Source organism: Gossypium arboreum, chromosome 2, assembly GCF_025698485.1.
Source record: "Gossypium arboreum isolate Shixiya-1 chromosome 2, ASM2569848v2, whole genome shotgun sequence".
Taxonomy (NCBI): domain Eukaryota; kingdom Viridiplantae; phylum Streptophyta; class Magnoliopsida; order Malvales; family Malvaceae; genus Gossypium; species Gossypium arboreum.
Genome location: NC_069071.1, coordinates 105121870 through 105136677, shown reverse-complemented (window position 1 = coordinate 105136677; position 14808 = coordinate 105121870). Strand labels below are relative to the sequence as shown.

Sequence of the window (14808 nt, the reverse complement as noted above, 5' to 3'; positions counted from 1 at the left end):
TATGTTTTTATTTCTTTTTTTTATTATAACTATTATATTATATCATTATTATTATATTTTAAATTATAATTATTATTTCTTAAATATTAAGTAAATACATATATATTCATAGATTTGTACCAATTAAAATAGTACACATGTATTTATACTTACCACACACTTGTCACATAAGGCTTATTTGCTAATTTAATCCCATGAATTTTCTCTATTCTACAATTAAACTTTTACACTATATTCAATCTAGTCCTTTCACTAAATTAGCCTTAATTCAAGCTAATTCACTTAACCAAAGTCTAATTAACTACACTACTAGCTTCGTAAATATTTCTAATAAATATTTATGAATTCATTTTGCGGAAATAATGACCTGAAAATTTAATTTTCCAATGACCTTAAAATTTGGGTCGTTACGGTAGAACCCTACATAGACGAAAGGCTAATCGAATAAATGCCCTACGTAATGCAAGTGGAGATTGACTCTATGAGCCAAATAAGATCCAGGAAGAAGCAATAGCTTACTTCCAAAAACTTTATGGGGGAAAATCTGACAAGAGAATTACCCTACCAACTAACCACTTTCCCCAATTGGATCAAACAGACAAAGAATTTCTAGGGAAAGAAGTCTCTAATGAAGAAATTAAGATAGTACTTTTTGATATGGCTCCTCTAAAAGCCTCAGGTAGTGATGGGTTTCATGCTCTTTTCTTCCAGAAATAATGGGACCAAATTGGAAGTACAGTTTGTGATTGGGCTAAAGGAATTTTCACAGGAAAACCCATAGAGCCTAAATTAAATAATACCCTTATTGTCTTAATCCCAAAAGTCGCCCAACCTGAGGAAATATCCCAATTTAGACCCATCAGTCTATGTTCAGTCCTATACAAACTAGTTATAAAAGTTATTGCTAATAGGTTCAAAATACTTTTCCCAAAAATCATTTCACAAGAACAGGCAGGATTCATTGCGAAACGAGCAATCTCTGACAATACCATCATTGCTCAAGAGGTTATATACTAAATGCGAGGCAAAAGTAGAAAATGGATGACAGTTAAAATTGATTTGAAAAAGGCATACGACAGGGTTCGATGGGACTTCATCAATAGCTCTATTCAAGCTGCAATCATTCCAGATTATTTACGAAAAATAATTATGTCAACCATTTCAACATCCACAATGCAGATTTTATGGAATGGAGTTCCCACAGAAAATTTTCAATTAGCGAGAGGAGTTAGGCAAGGATGTCCTCTATCACCATACCTTTTTGTTCTATGTATGGAATGGCTAGGGCACAATCTTCATGAAGTAATCAATACAGGGGCATAGAACCCAATACGACTATCAAGAGTAGGACTAACCTTATCACATCTCTTCTTTGCTGATGATCTAGTAATCTTCTCAAAAGCTGACATAAGTCACAGCTTACTTTTAAAAGATATCCTGAAATGTTTCTGTAAATACTCGGGACATCAAATTAATGCACGCAAAACCAATATTTTCTTCTCAGGTGGAGTAGAGGATACTATGTGCAATAGAATAAGCCGAACACTCAGATTTTAGAGAGTCCAAGATATGGGGTCTTATTTAGGAGTTCCGCTCTTACATAAACGAATAACTAAAGTAACATTAGAGTTTGTTGTTAAAAAATTTAGAGTCAAACTATGTAATTGGGATGTTAAGCAGCTCTCGATTGCATGGAGGTTCACTTTGGCCCAATCAGTACGACTTTTTATCCCAAACTACTTTATGCAATCCTTACAATTCCCAAAAGGAGTGTATGAAGAAATTGAACGGTTAGCAAGACAATTCATTTGGGGATCCAATATAAGACGTCGAAAATTGACACTAGTCGATTGAAACTCTATCTTCCAACCTCGCAAGAGTGGAGGATTAAGCATCCGAAAGCTGAAAGACCAAAATACTTCCTTCCTTTTAAAATTAAATTTTAATCTAATTTCTAAAAGGGAGAGCCTATGGGTTCAAGTCTTAAGATCTAACTACCGAATGGTAGGGATGATCCCAGGAAAAATTACACGAGGAAACTGTTCAGCACTTTGGAGAGGAATTGCGAAAATATGGGCACTATTGAAAGAGAACCTTTGTTGGTCCATTGGAACAAGAGACAGTGTCAACTGTTGGGAAGATCCATGGGTTCCAAAAAAAGGTCCACTCAAAACACGTGTATTATCAACAGAAGGGCTAGCCACAGAAAGTTTAGTCAAAGACATAGTTACAGTTAAAGGTACTTGGGACATCAATACTTTTCGGAATCAACTACCAGAAGACATAATTCAAAAGATTTTAAACATTCCACCTCCACATTCTCAAGCAGGTCCTAATAAAATATTCTGGATGCACACATCGAATGGGAAATTCACAATTAAAAGTGCGTACCAAATGATTAAAGGAAACACATGGAACGAGCAAGAAAGCAAATGGAAGAAGGTGTGGAAATTTCCAAGACCTCAACGAGTGCGCTTCTTCTTATGGCTAGTATATAAATAACGATTGCTCACTAACCTTGAACGAGTTAAAAGAGGAATTAGCCAAACAGAAACATGCCCCGTTTGCTACTATGAGATGGAAGATATTTTGCATGTCCTTAGAGATTGCCCAGCTACAAAGATATTTGGAAAATAATTGTGCCAACATCAAAGTGGTCCCAATTCTTCTCCGGTAATTTATTCGAGTGGACTCAATCAAATCTAGTAGCAACTGGGCAAACAACAAGTCGCGAACTTCTCTGGCCCACACTCTTCGGTATTTTACTATGGCGATTATAGAAAAATTGGAACCTCCTTGTCTTCCAAGGAATCTCATGGAGTACCATAGAAGTCATCAAAGCCTCAATAAACTGGGCAAAACAGTATAATGAAGTTAGCAATAGTGAACCATCTAGGAGTAGAACTTTAGATCTTTTAAACTTTGGCTAAGATATTACTAGTTGCTGTTAACGAACTTTAGGTTTTTCTTTATACCAAAAAAATATATATATAGATACATTGAGAAATTAGTAGCCACTAGCCGCCTGCTATTCTAGAGGGGCAAAGTATATAAGCATAAAAAGCTTATTAAAAGTATAATCGATATTAATCGCTAATTTCATTAAAATAGTTACTAAAAAATATATAATAAAGTGTATATTCAATAGAGATTTTTTTTGTCATCAAACTCCTTGAAGATTTGATCTCCTTTTATAGAAACTTTGATTGTATTCAAAGATTGGATCCTATCCGTGTTTTCTTTAATTCTTGCACATAAAATCTTCATTAATGAGCTTTTAATAATCTTCAAATAACAACAATTAAAGGTACAAACAAATTTGGTCAAAACATGTAACACCTCGAATTTTTTGCTAGTGTCGAAAAAGTTGGTTTGGGCTAAAATTGTATATCAAGCTATTTTGAAAAGTCAAATCGAGAGATTTTCAAGAATTAGTTTTGGGTTAAGTCATGGGTGTTTAATTAGAATAATTATTAAGTTTTAATTAGTGTTATTGATGGGATGGGAGATTGGGACGAAATCTTAAGGTTTGTAAAATTTTTGAGACAATTGTATAAATAAATAAAAGCCGGAATTTGAGACATACGAGGTTTTAAAAGATAATTTTCTCAAGGACCACCTTAAGTAGTTTTTGAGTGGTTGAATGGTTGAGTCTCATTCTTTCTCACACTCTCACTTTTTTCGCTCAAAATTCCCTACAAATTTTCAAGGTTTTTTATTTTATTCTATTCATATCTATCATCATAAATAGATTAAGGTTACTTCAATAATCAATGTGAAATTGTGCATCTGATTGTTTTTCATATCAAACGTAGGGTGTTACCAACATGCCAACCAAACAAGATTAATTATAATATCCTATTAAATATTTTTTAAGTTGCATCTAGTATTACAATTTACGAATATAATAACTTGATAAGAAAAATGATACCCTATGATTTTTTTAATAAATAAGTTAAATTTGATCTCATATTGACATATTTATAAGATTATTTGATCTCATACTGACATATTTATAAGATTTTGCATGATCATTTTATAGAGAATATTACCAGGGGCGAAGCCAGAAAAAAATTTTTGGGGGGGCCGAAGGAAATTTTAATTTTTTATAGTCTATATATTTATAATTTTTAAATGATTAAATTGAATTTTTATAATTTTAAGGGGGCCCAAAGTATAATTTTACCTTTACTAATTTAAAATTTTAAAAAAATCTAAAGGGCCTAAATGAAAATTTCCCATTTTAGGGGGGGCCAGGGCCCATGCCTGCCCCCCTGGTTTCGCCCCTGAATATTACATCAACCTGTTAAGTTGTGAAATTTCTTTCTAAATTGCCCAAATTAGAGTTAAAGCTTTTAAGTTGGAGAAATCTTTATTTATAATTGTATCTCTTAAATTGGGTTTTAAAGAATTTAAAGTTTATATATATTATAAATCATTGAAAATGTTTATGAAGTCTTAAAACTTCACCTAGGTGACCAATTAGATAGTTTTGGTGTGTTAAGCACGTTGATTTTACTCATATGAATAGTTTAGGTAATGTGTGCTTGGGTCATAAGTTATTAGGACTGAAATCTCCATTCATATTGCAGAGTATAATTTCATCATGTTTTAGATCTATAGACTTAATCATGAGTCGGGTCACTCATCAAGTTTGAAGGTCTGCCTAAAAAATGAGAGGATTTGGGCAAAATATAGGCCTAGAAAATAAGCTTGAACAAAAAATAATGCCTGTTTTCTAAATGGGTTGGGCCTCGAGCAGATTTTTTTGGTACGAAACTTGGCATGTATCACGTGCCTATTTTTTTGGGGTTTTCAACTTGTTGGGGAAACATTTATTTTAATATTTTGAGTGTATATGATTATTATATTTTTAAATTTATTTTTATATAAAAATAGTTTAAAAATTATTACAATCGAGCTCTAGTTTAACTTTTTTAATATATGCCCGAGCTTGGAAAAAAATTAGACTCATTTTTCAAGTTGAACTTAGGTCTAGAAAGCGATCTAAAATTCTGCATTAGCCTGGTCCGAACTAGAGGTGAGCATGGGTCGGGCCACCTGGCCCAGCCCGAAGGCTTGCCTAAAATGTGAGAGGGTTTGAATAAAAGTATAGGCCCGAAAAATAGGCTTGGATAAAAAATAAGGCCCGTTTAAAAAACGGGTCGGGCCTCGGGTAAAGGATTTTTTACCTAGGCCCGGCCCAAATTCACTAAAAGACAAAAAAATTTGATTTTTTAATATTATTTTCTTGTTATTTTCTACCTATTTTGCTACCATTTTACTATTATGTTGCTACTATTTTGTTGTTATTATTTAGATATTGTATAAAACTTATTTTGTTGTTAATTTTGTTATTATTTTAGAGACATTTGCTTGTTAAGTTGCATCTATTTTAGTGTTATTTAAGTATACATATTTTTAAAATTTATTTTTAATTTGTTGAGAAATATTTATTTTGATGTTTTTAGTATTTTTGATGTATTATATATATTTTAAAATTATATAAAAATAATATAAAAATTAATATCGACGGGACGAGTCGGGCCCGGGTTTTAGCATTTTTATCCGGATCGAGATTGGACAAAATTTTAGGCCCATTTTTTGGGCTGAGCCAGCCTAAATTTTTAGTCTGGCCTGGCTGGCCCATGCTCATCTCTAGTCCGAACCAACTGTGATGAGGTTTAGATATATGTTATGCTTTAAACTTAAACTCAACTGTGCATGTAACCTATCTCTCTCACACACACAAATCACGCTGTGGAGTGCTGGATCATGGTTTAAAAGTGCAAAAGCATAGCAGATAATGGGTGGCCTACTTTAGTTTCAGTTATTCCTCTATGAGCAGAAACCCTTGAATTTGAAAAATGAACAACAAAATGATGATATGCATGGGTGAAGCCAGAACAAATTTTTAGGGGGAGTCAAATGAAATTTTAATTTTGTCTATATATTTATAATTTTTAAAGGATTAAATAGAATTTTTATAATTTTAAAGAGGGCAAAGTACAATTTTACCTTTACTAAATTAAAATTTTAAAAAAAATTCAAAGTCCTAAACATAAATTTTCCAATTTAGGGGGCAGGGCCACTGCCAGCCCCCTGTATTCGCCTATGATGATATGGTCAATTTTCAAGAAGTTACCCAAGTAATAAAACTGGTAGAAGCATCTTTATATATTTTATTGCAAAAGGGAGTACAAGTAAAACCTTAGCCACAAAGCATTACACAAAAGATTTCCACTTAAAACCATCATTATTATAGTATAGATTTAGTGTTTGGAGCACCACCTACCCACTCAAAGCAAGCAAATCTAACACTAGAGTAGACTTTGTGACACCGAATCTTACATTAATACTTAAAAGCAAACTGAAGATATCATATGGCAATGCCTAATCTCGGATTAGGCAGCAGTGACTGCTATTTTCATTCCTGCTTGACAATGGCCAATGTAATTGCAGATGAAAAAGTTTTGGCCCTTTTTAAGCTTGATCTGATCCTTGCCTGACTTGAAAACTTTAGCACCTTTTGGTGCTTTGCATGATTTGTATCCTGCTCTGTTCACAGCTACCACATTGTGGATTGAAGGGTTGTAATTGAACACTGCAAATAACATACACGGTATTAGCCAACGTTCATGGAGTTCAACATCACTGATGATGCTAAACAGTTTATATAGATACTGCTGAATCTAATGGGGAAAGCAAAGATTAGAGGATGTGTAAATGCTTACCGAGAGTGTCACCCGCCTTAAAGCGCTTGCGTTTAGGCCAAGCAGCGGCGTTAAAGGTCCACCCACCTCTTCCTCCAACAGTGAAACTTGCTGATTGAGCCACCTCAAAGTGGAGCAACAAGCAGCAGAGCAGCACTGTGGCTGCCACTGCACTGCATCTTCCCTGAACCATTCCTATTTCTCTACAAGGAAAAAATTAAGAGTGGGGTGCACTGGGTGAGCTTGTGAGGAGGAGCTAGACTAGGGAGTTGGCCCCTTATAATGGGGTTGTTGGTTTAGGGTGACTTGAGTAGGACCCATTGTTTCGATCGAGTCAGTGCCATAAAAATCGGTTTCAATTTAGCAAAAAAAATAAAAACTTCAAGGAAAAAAAAGAACCTTTAATGAAATGGTAGTGTGATATTATTGAGAAAGAAAAAGCTAGCTGTGGAATTAAAGTTTCCTAAATTCTAAGGAATTCATATAGCAAAAAAGGAGAACACGGAAAAGAAAAGTGATCAAAGCAAATCATAACCTTATGCCAGATGGTAGGTTTAGATTAAATTGATCCCAGGCGGTGAAAAAGCTAATAACTACAGAATGGTTGAAGCATTGCCTGCACATGATTTGGCCCCCATACATATATAAATTAAATTAACTTTTTTATTAAAAATATTTTTTAATAAAAAAAGTGTAGTATTACAATTACTCACTTTATCCCTTAATTATGAGGTTAGAGATTCAATTCTCTTTCATAAAAACAAAACATATTTCATAACCAACCAAACATCCAATAAAAAAAATAGAGATACCCAATTTTTTTTTTAAAAAATTTAACATATGAAATTGAGAAATTTATTGTTCAAAGTTGGATGCATACAGTGCAGACTATGTTATGAACTTGCATATAGGGCTTAAGCTCTCTTTTCTATAAAAAAAAAATGAGTTCGATGCATATAGTGGTTTTTTCTTAGTAAAACTGAGATTTGGAAAGATCATTTTACTAATCTCAACTGTAACCATTTTAATAAACTAAAAAAAAAAAAACAGCAACTTGTCTGACCTTTTTTAACAGTTGGATTATAATTCCATAACTTCAAACAAAAACAAATTATAACTCTATTAAAATTAAGAGTCAAAGTTAATAACTTGCAGAACCCAATCCACAATATTAGCAGGTTTTCTGCATGGACAAAACCCAATTTCTATATTTAGTTAACTTATTGAAAAAAATATTAGAGAGAGAGAGAGAGCAAATCTGCAGAAACCCCATTTTTTTTTGTCGATTTCTTAGCCAACAAAAATGTTTTCTTTTTGCATGGAAATTCAGACATCGAATCATCAAACATATATGCCACTGCAAAATTTGTCATTGCAAGACAGCTTAAACACAAAAGAATCCTCAGATATGTATGTTCAATAATAATAATAAAGCACTTGAAGTTTCATTATTCCAATGTTTGTACCGATCCAGAAAGGCTTCACCTTTTGCCCTTTATATCCAAAACTGAAGTATCTTTGGTAATAAAACTGGTGTATACCTTTGACCCAAAACATAATATGCTGCTTCTTACCCTCGACAAATAGGATCATTGTTGTCTATTCTGTTTCATTATCTCTTGCTTCTCTCTTGTCTCGTCGCTGTCAGTAGTCTCTTCCTCGAGGCGATCGGGGTTGTACTTTCCCATAAGCAGGGTCAATTCTTTTTCAAACCCTTCCTCAAGCTCAATCAGCTCTTCCCAGTACCGCTGTGTGATTGCCAACCTTCGGTCTTGATGACTTTTCATTAGCTTCTCCCTCTCTGCCTCGAATTCCTCCATCTTCTTCTCCTGGATTGTTATGGACCTTGAGTTTTCCTCCAACTCAATAGCACTGAATGTTCAAATTTTGTTGAAAACTATTATCAGATCATAATTACAGTATAAAGTCAACAAGTTTCAGTTTCAACAAAACAAGACACCAGTAGCAGCAAGTGACCTTGAATTACCCACGGTTGGAGGTTTAGAGTCCGATATAGTAGGCGTCTAAAACGGGTATAGATATAATCTTGTTCTAAGTTTTGCATATGTTCGAAAGATCATACCTCATTTTATGTCTAAATATGCATCAGACAAACACAGAAACTTAAAAGGAAAAATAAAGAGACAGATATTTTATTTGATGGACAGAGCAGTATCAAGTCAGCAGAAAACAAAAACCTTCCCAAGGTAGTCAGATAGTATAGACATTCCATCTCAGAAAAGAAAAATCTTCATTACAGCATGAAGTAGGTCATGTGTGACAAAACGAGATAGTTTGAATCATAACTGTTACCTGTGCTGATCTTCATTATTTATCGGAGTTGCATTTGACCGCTCAACTCTCTCCCTCGCTGCCCTCTGCAGCTTCTCAAAATTATCTTCCTTCGACTTTATGGCTTGGTAAATAACATTAATTTTCTCCTTAAAATATTGTTCTTTGGCGCCCAACTGGAAATCAATGCATTGAGATAACAAGTTAGAAGATTCGATGTCAACTTAAATATACTAATAAAACATGGAGAAGATTCAATGTCAAGCACAAGCATGCCTCGAACTGACTTCTTAGATTTACCTTAAGTTCAGCTTCCCTACAAGTTATTAAGAAATGACATGACAATAGTAATAGCATCCACTGAGTATGATCACCATTTTACCAAACAGTGAAACATGGAGAAGGTGGTCCCAGGGCACCCTTCGTGTCCTAACTTGGCAACCATGATTGGCAATAAAAGTAGAGGAATACAAAGTTTTAAGAATGCTACCTCTTCTTTGTTCTGCTCATGCTGCAATCTAGATTGCTGCCTTATGATAGCATATTCCTCCGTCGTCTGGCGCAGCTTCTCACTCAATCGTCCTAGAGACTCTGCAAGGACTTGTGAGTGCTGCTGTTCTTGAGCAACCTTCTTTTTAAGTAGGTTAAGCTGCTGACTATCATCATTTATCTTCTTTATCTGACTCTCAACCATCTCTTGATATGACCTCGTCTCAAATTTCAGCTTGGACTTTCCTGCTTGATCGCATAGAGTATCAAACATGACTGAAAAAGGAAACTACATTGCCAATACAGATGAAATTATGCATCTTCCACCATCAATCATTCATTAAATTTTTTCTTTCAAGAAAAGGAAATACTTAAATTTTAAAACGAATTATAGAAACAAAACACCAGCCAATTCGGCAAATTTAAATGCATGTTTAACTACTTCTCTTACTAAAGTAACGGTATGATTTAAGGCAATGTTGCTTTATCCTAAACAAGAACAAACTGTCACGAACTGGTAAGAGTTGTTTTTGAGGATTGCCTCCTGTCTCCATACTCAAGTAAGGCTGTGATTATCAAAGTAATCAAAACTTTGCAAAGAAGCCAAAAGAAAAAAGAACTACAAATCATCTTTTTAAGTTTGCAATGGCACCAAAAGTTGAAAATTTTATATTAACAAATTAAGTAATACCCCCCCCCCAAATGATAAAAATGTGATTTAATCCTTTAAAAATTATAAAGGTATAGGCATTCAAGTCCTTGCTACTATGGAGTTCCTTTTATTTCTTTATCTAGCACATGCAAGCACAAGTGTATACACATAGACACGATATTTTGAGAGGACCGAGAGTGATTTGACCTTGAGAGTGTTGGTTAAATAAATCCAAATCTTCTTTCATGGCAATGTAGCCATAGAGTTGGCGCTTGCCACCTGGACAGAATGGAACCCGTGAACAATCCCAAGCATCCCTATCCCTCCCTTGCTCCTTAAAATGCTTATGCAGGCGTGCAGCCTCTAAATATCCTGCTGCTGAGCTCTCAAAGATCAGAAGACTCATCCCCCGATGCCCTTGTGGACCATATGAGTGTCTTGCTTTTACTGCAGCATACGAGCTGAAGTAATTGAGAAGCTCTTGATTTCCCATTCCAGTCCACTGACGAAATGATACAAGAGATATTAAGAGTATATTAATACAAGAGTACAAGAGATATTTTACCAAAAAAGCAATAAATGCTAAGTAGCAATTTCTTGGGTTTTCTTTTACAAGATATTTTACTGAAAAAGTTGTACCAGTTTGCTTGAAAGCAGGGGAAAATAAGGAAAATAAGATCTCCGAAAACAAAGATGATAGCCATAAAGTACCTTGCCGTTTTCATCCTGTTCATATCTTGTATTCATAATGGTAACCATTGGAGGCCAAACTATCTCGTGATCTGCAACTCTATCGGTCAGCCCTTCCCACCTGCCAAATGCATCATTCACTGGTTTAATAAAAGCTCCTCTCCTGCACATCTCCTCAACCAAAAGTCCAGCAAATACACGATGCAGCTTAGCTCTCCGTGTTGTTTTAGTCATGGAATGAGTCAATAAGGATTGCACACCTCGGTACCAGTTGATGGCTCCTGGCCCACCTTGACATGCTGGACAGTGCCACCGCCGAACCGGAGAAAGAATCTCCTCAACTGTCAGTTTCTCTAAACTTTTAAAAAACAGATAGAACCACTTGCTCTCCTTGCGTGCTTCATGGCTCTTCTCATCTTCATCTGAATCGGAAACATAATCATCGATATCATCACTATCGTACTCAATATTAGAGACACCATTACCATATTCATCATCAACATTTTCATTATCTCCAATTTCATCATCCAACTTATCACCCACTTCATGGTCGGTTTTAATTTGACCATCCCTAGAATCATTAGAGAAAGTAAAACCAGCTTGATCAGGGTCATTCCTTCCATACTCTGAGGATGGAGATTTTATACTACTATTTCCCCATGTTCTATCACCTTGTTGCGTCCAAGAAACAGCATTTTGAGTTGACCATGCTTTGTGAGTAACCTTTTCTGGACCATGATTACCTTGCATCCTAAGTTTCTGAATCACATTCGGATGTCCCCATACATTAGGGGTAGAATCTTGAGGAAACCCAACATTTTCAGCACCTTTGTTATTGGATCCCAATGAGTTCTCCTTGTCACCATCTTGCGCAGAAGCTAGCTTCATGTTTGCCACATTCTGACTTAGGCGATTAATTTGGTGACCAGAACTTTTATACACACTCCGCAAGTCAGGAAATGAATCAGTAGGATCTGCCATTAAGATCTTTCAAACGCTTTCTAGTCCTAGATCACTGTTTGAATGAAAAGATTGGTCAATTTTCATATTCGAAGACAATCAAAAAAGCCTATGTTATAACCAAAACTAAATGCAGAGCCTGCCAGTTGATCAACAATAAATATCACACATATGACAAGTTGACGACGAGTTAACGACCTAACGAACTATAAGGACCGCCCATTTGCTTATCAAAAAAACGTCCCAACTGTAAGAATTCCTCAGAAAAATCCTTTTTTATTCCATCATAGCAAAAGGCAAGGCTTCTTTAAGCACTTAAACAATAATAAAATACCAATGTGGAATCCAAATAGGCAATTGTACAGTAAAAACCGAATAATCTCCCCAGGATAAATGTATCTTTTGTTCTTACCAAGATTAAACCTATCTCAATAAATCTCTTTGTAGCTGATCATAAGCAAGGACAAGCAACAAATTAACCATGGCAGATTAAAACAATTATAAATAAGTAAAACCCATATTTCAGCAATCACTTTGGGGTTCACTATATGGGTTTTAAGAGACCTTCTCAAAAAGCTTAAAACTTGAAAACAAAATTTTAAAAAATAATAATAAAGCACCAATTCAAAGTGTAAGATTACAGAATATAACAATGCGAATAACTGGAATCCATCAGACTACATAACATACACATTTGCACGAGCAATTGATCAACAATACATTAAAAAACAAAATCATAAAGTGAAATAACGTTCTCTCTTTTTTTCTGATGAAACTGGGAAGAACACTAAAGCCATGCATGGCGAGAGATTAAAAAATTAAAAAGGAAAAACACTTTAAAATAGAAAATAAGATTAAAAGCACTATACCTTTTAAGAGAAATCAAAGAATAATGGGTATTTTTACCTGTTAATCGTAGAAGCCACGAGAGAGAAGGAGATACCTGCAGAGAAAAGGCAGTGGTGTAGAAGTGAGAGTGAGGACCATTAAAATAGTTGAGTGCAAGAAGGAGATTTGTGTTGCACGCGCATTGTTGAGAATGGGGATATCTTAACTAATTAAGCTTACCTAATATAAAACTCCTCGCGAGGAATTTCTGTTATCTAGGGTAATATCATATTTGGTACCTGTACTTTTATAAAATATTCAATTTGATACTTGTACTTTAAAATTTGTCTAATGCAGTACCTCTACTTTGAAATTCTCCTATGTAGTTTCTAAACTATCAATATATGTTTTATTATAGTATTTGACGTTAATATCGTTAGTGAATTGTTAAACCAACCAACACAAATTAACACGTAATTTTTTTCCATATCATCAAGTACATGTAAATAATGTAACATTACGTTAAAAATTAGATAAAAAGAATTAAATTAAATTAAAAGCAAAGAGCTAAACATGGTTAATTTAATTTAATTTAATTTAATTTAATTTTTATTTAATTTTTCATATAATTTTATATTATCTGTATGGATTTGATCATTTGAAAAAAAAATTATGTGTCGATTTTTATTGCTTGATTTAGCAATTCAGAAATGTTGTTAACACTATGTATCATAATAATTAGTACAGGAAAGCAACTCATTACACTTGGTTCTCACTACGGAGAAGTAGTAAGTGATGCTTGTATTTCTTCAAGTGTACGACCTTGGTCTCCGATACCATCTTTGCAACAAATATGACACAAAGCACATATTGATAATTCAGCTACCACATTAGACATTTTATTAAAGTACAAGAACAATGATAAAATACATATTCATAATTCAAGTACACCACATTAAACATTTTCAAAATACGATACTATATTAAATATTTTATGAAAGTACAAGTACCAAATGTAATATTATTCCTTTTATATATATTGCTTATTAAACATTTAACTACAAACATCTCAAACTTTAAAGTAAAAGAAGATTTATAATTTGTAGGATCAAACTTTTGTTAAAGAAGAAAGAGAAAACAAAACGTGGATTGAGTCATAAATTGACTAGTCATTCAAATATTCAATTACTAGGTAAAAATAATGATTTTTATAATAATTTTATTATAAGTTCGATTATATTTGTTATTTTTATACAATGTTTAGAATTATTTATAGTCCTCCTCAACCCATAAATAAAAGGATAATGTGCTTTGGCGCACTCAAACTCACATTCTCTTGCATTGGGAGTAATACTCATGCTAATTGAATTAAGACTACAAAAATAATGATACTTTATGTATTGAAAAAATTAAATAAATACATAATTTTAATATTATCCGCTCTTGTAAAGGAAAATAATATTCTTAAATTGTCTAAAGTTGATAATCAAGAAGGTTGAATTTAACTTACATCTCATTGAAGTCAATTAATTTAATAGTAGAAATAGAAGGTTGGCCTCTATATTTCCAAGGGCGAAGCTAGAACAATATTTTAGGGGCTGAATAAAATTTTAATTTTTGATAGTCTATACCTTTATATTTTTTAAAGGATTAAATCAAATTTTTATAATTTTAAGAGGACAAAATGCAATTTTCTTTTACTAATTTAAAATTTTAAAAATTTTAAAGAACCTAAATAATAATTTTCTATTTTAAAGGGTTCAGCCCTGTCTGCTCCCTAAATATAGTAAAATTCACTCTTATTATCATAGGAAACAAAAATTATTAAAAAGACAAGATTAGCTTTCAAATAAATACAAAAATCAATTTGAATTCAAAATTCGAAATTGAATAACTCATAAATGTGGCTCCAACTTAAGTAATTTTAAAATAATTCAAACTCAAAATTAACCAATCTTAAAATTATTTCAACTTCAAACTTAATTCATCAAATGTATCTCAAAATTTTAAATTAAATTAAGTTAACTCGACCCGCTTAAAGATTGTCTAAAAATAATTATTTAAGATTTATTTTAAAATTATTTAAAAATTACTAAAATTTATATTTAGAAAACAGCCATCGTAATTGATAGTGCATGAAAGTAATATAAACCCTAAATTGAGTCATACAAATCTCCGGCAAAT

At 33.3% G+C, this 14808-nt stretch overlaps 2 protein-coding genes across 2 annotated transcripts; both read right to left on the bottom strand.

Annotated features, from left to right (window-relative positions):
- Positions 1-6150: 6150 nt before the first annotated feature.
- On the bottom strand, positions 6151-7251 carry LOC108466592 (basic blue protein-like). The gene is made up of 2 exons (XM_017766975.2): positions 6735-7251; positions 6151-6604 (listed from the first exon to the last, which is right to left on the bottom strand). The coding sequence occupies exons 1-2, from the start codon at positions 6904-6906 to the stop codon at positions 6405-6407; spliced, it is 372 nt and encodes a 123-aa protein (XP_017622464.2). The 5' UTR covers positions 6907-7251; the 3' UTR covers positions 6151-6404.
- Positions 7252-8051: 800 nt separating this feature from the next.
- On the bottom strand, positions 8052-12837 carry LOC108464188 (protein SUPPRESSOR OF GENE SILENCING 3-like). The gene is made up of 6 exons (XM_017764340.2): positions 12703-12837; positions 10858-11851; positions 10354-10648; positions 9496-9740; positions 9027-9181; positions 8052-8585 (listed from the first exon to the last, which is right to left on the bottom strand). Exons 2-6 carry the CDS (start codon positions 11815-11817, stop codon positions 8303-8305), a joined length of 1938 nt encoding a protein of 645 aa, XP_017619829.1. The 5' UTR covers positions 11818-11851; positions 12703-12837; the 3' UTR covers positions 8052-8302.
- Positions 12838-14808: the final 1971 nt, after the last annotated feature.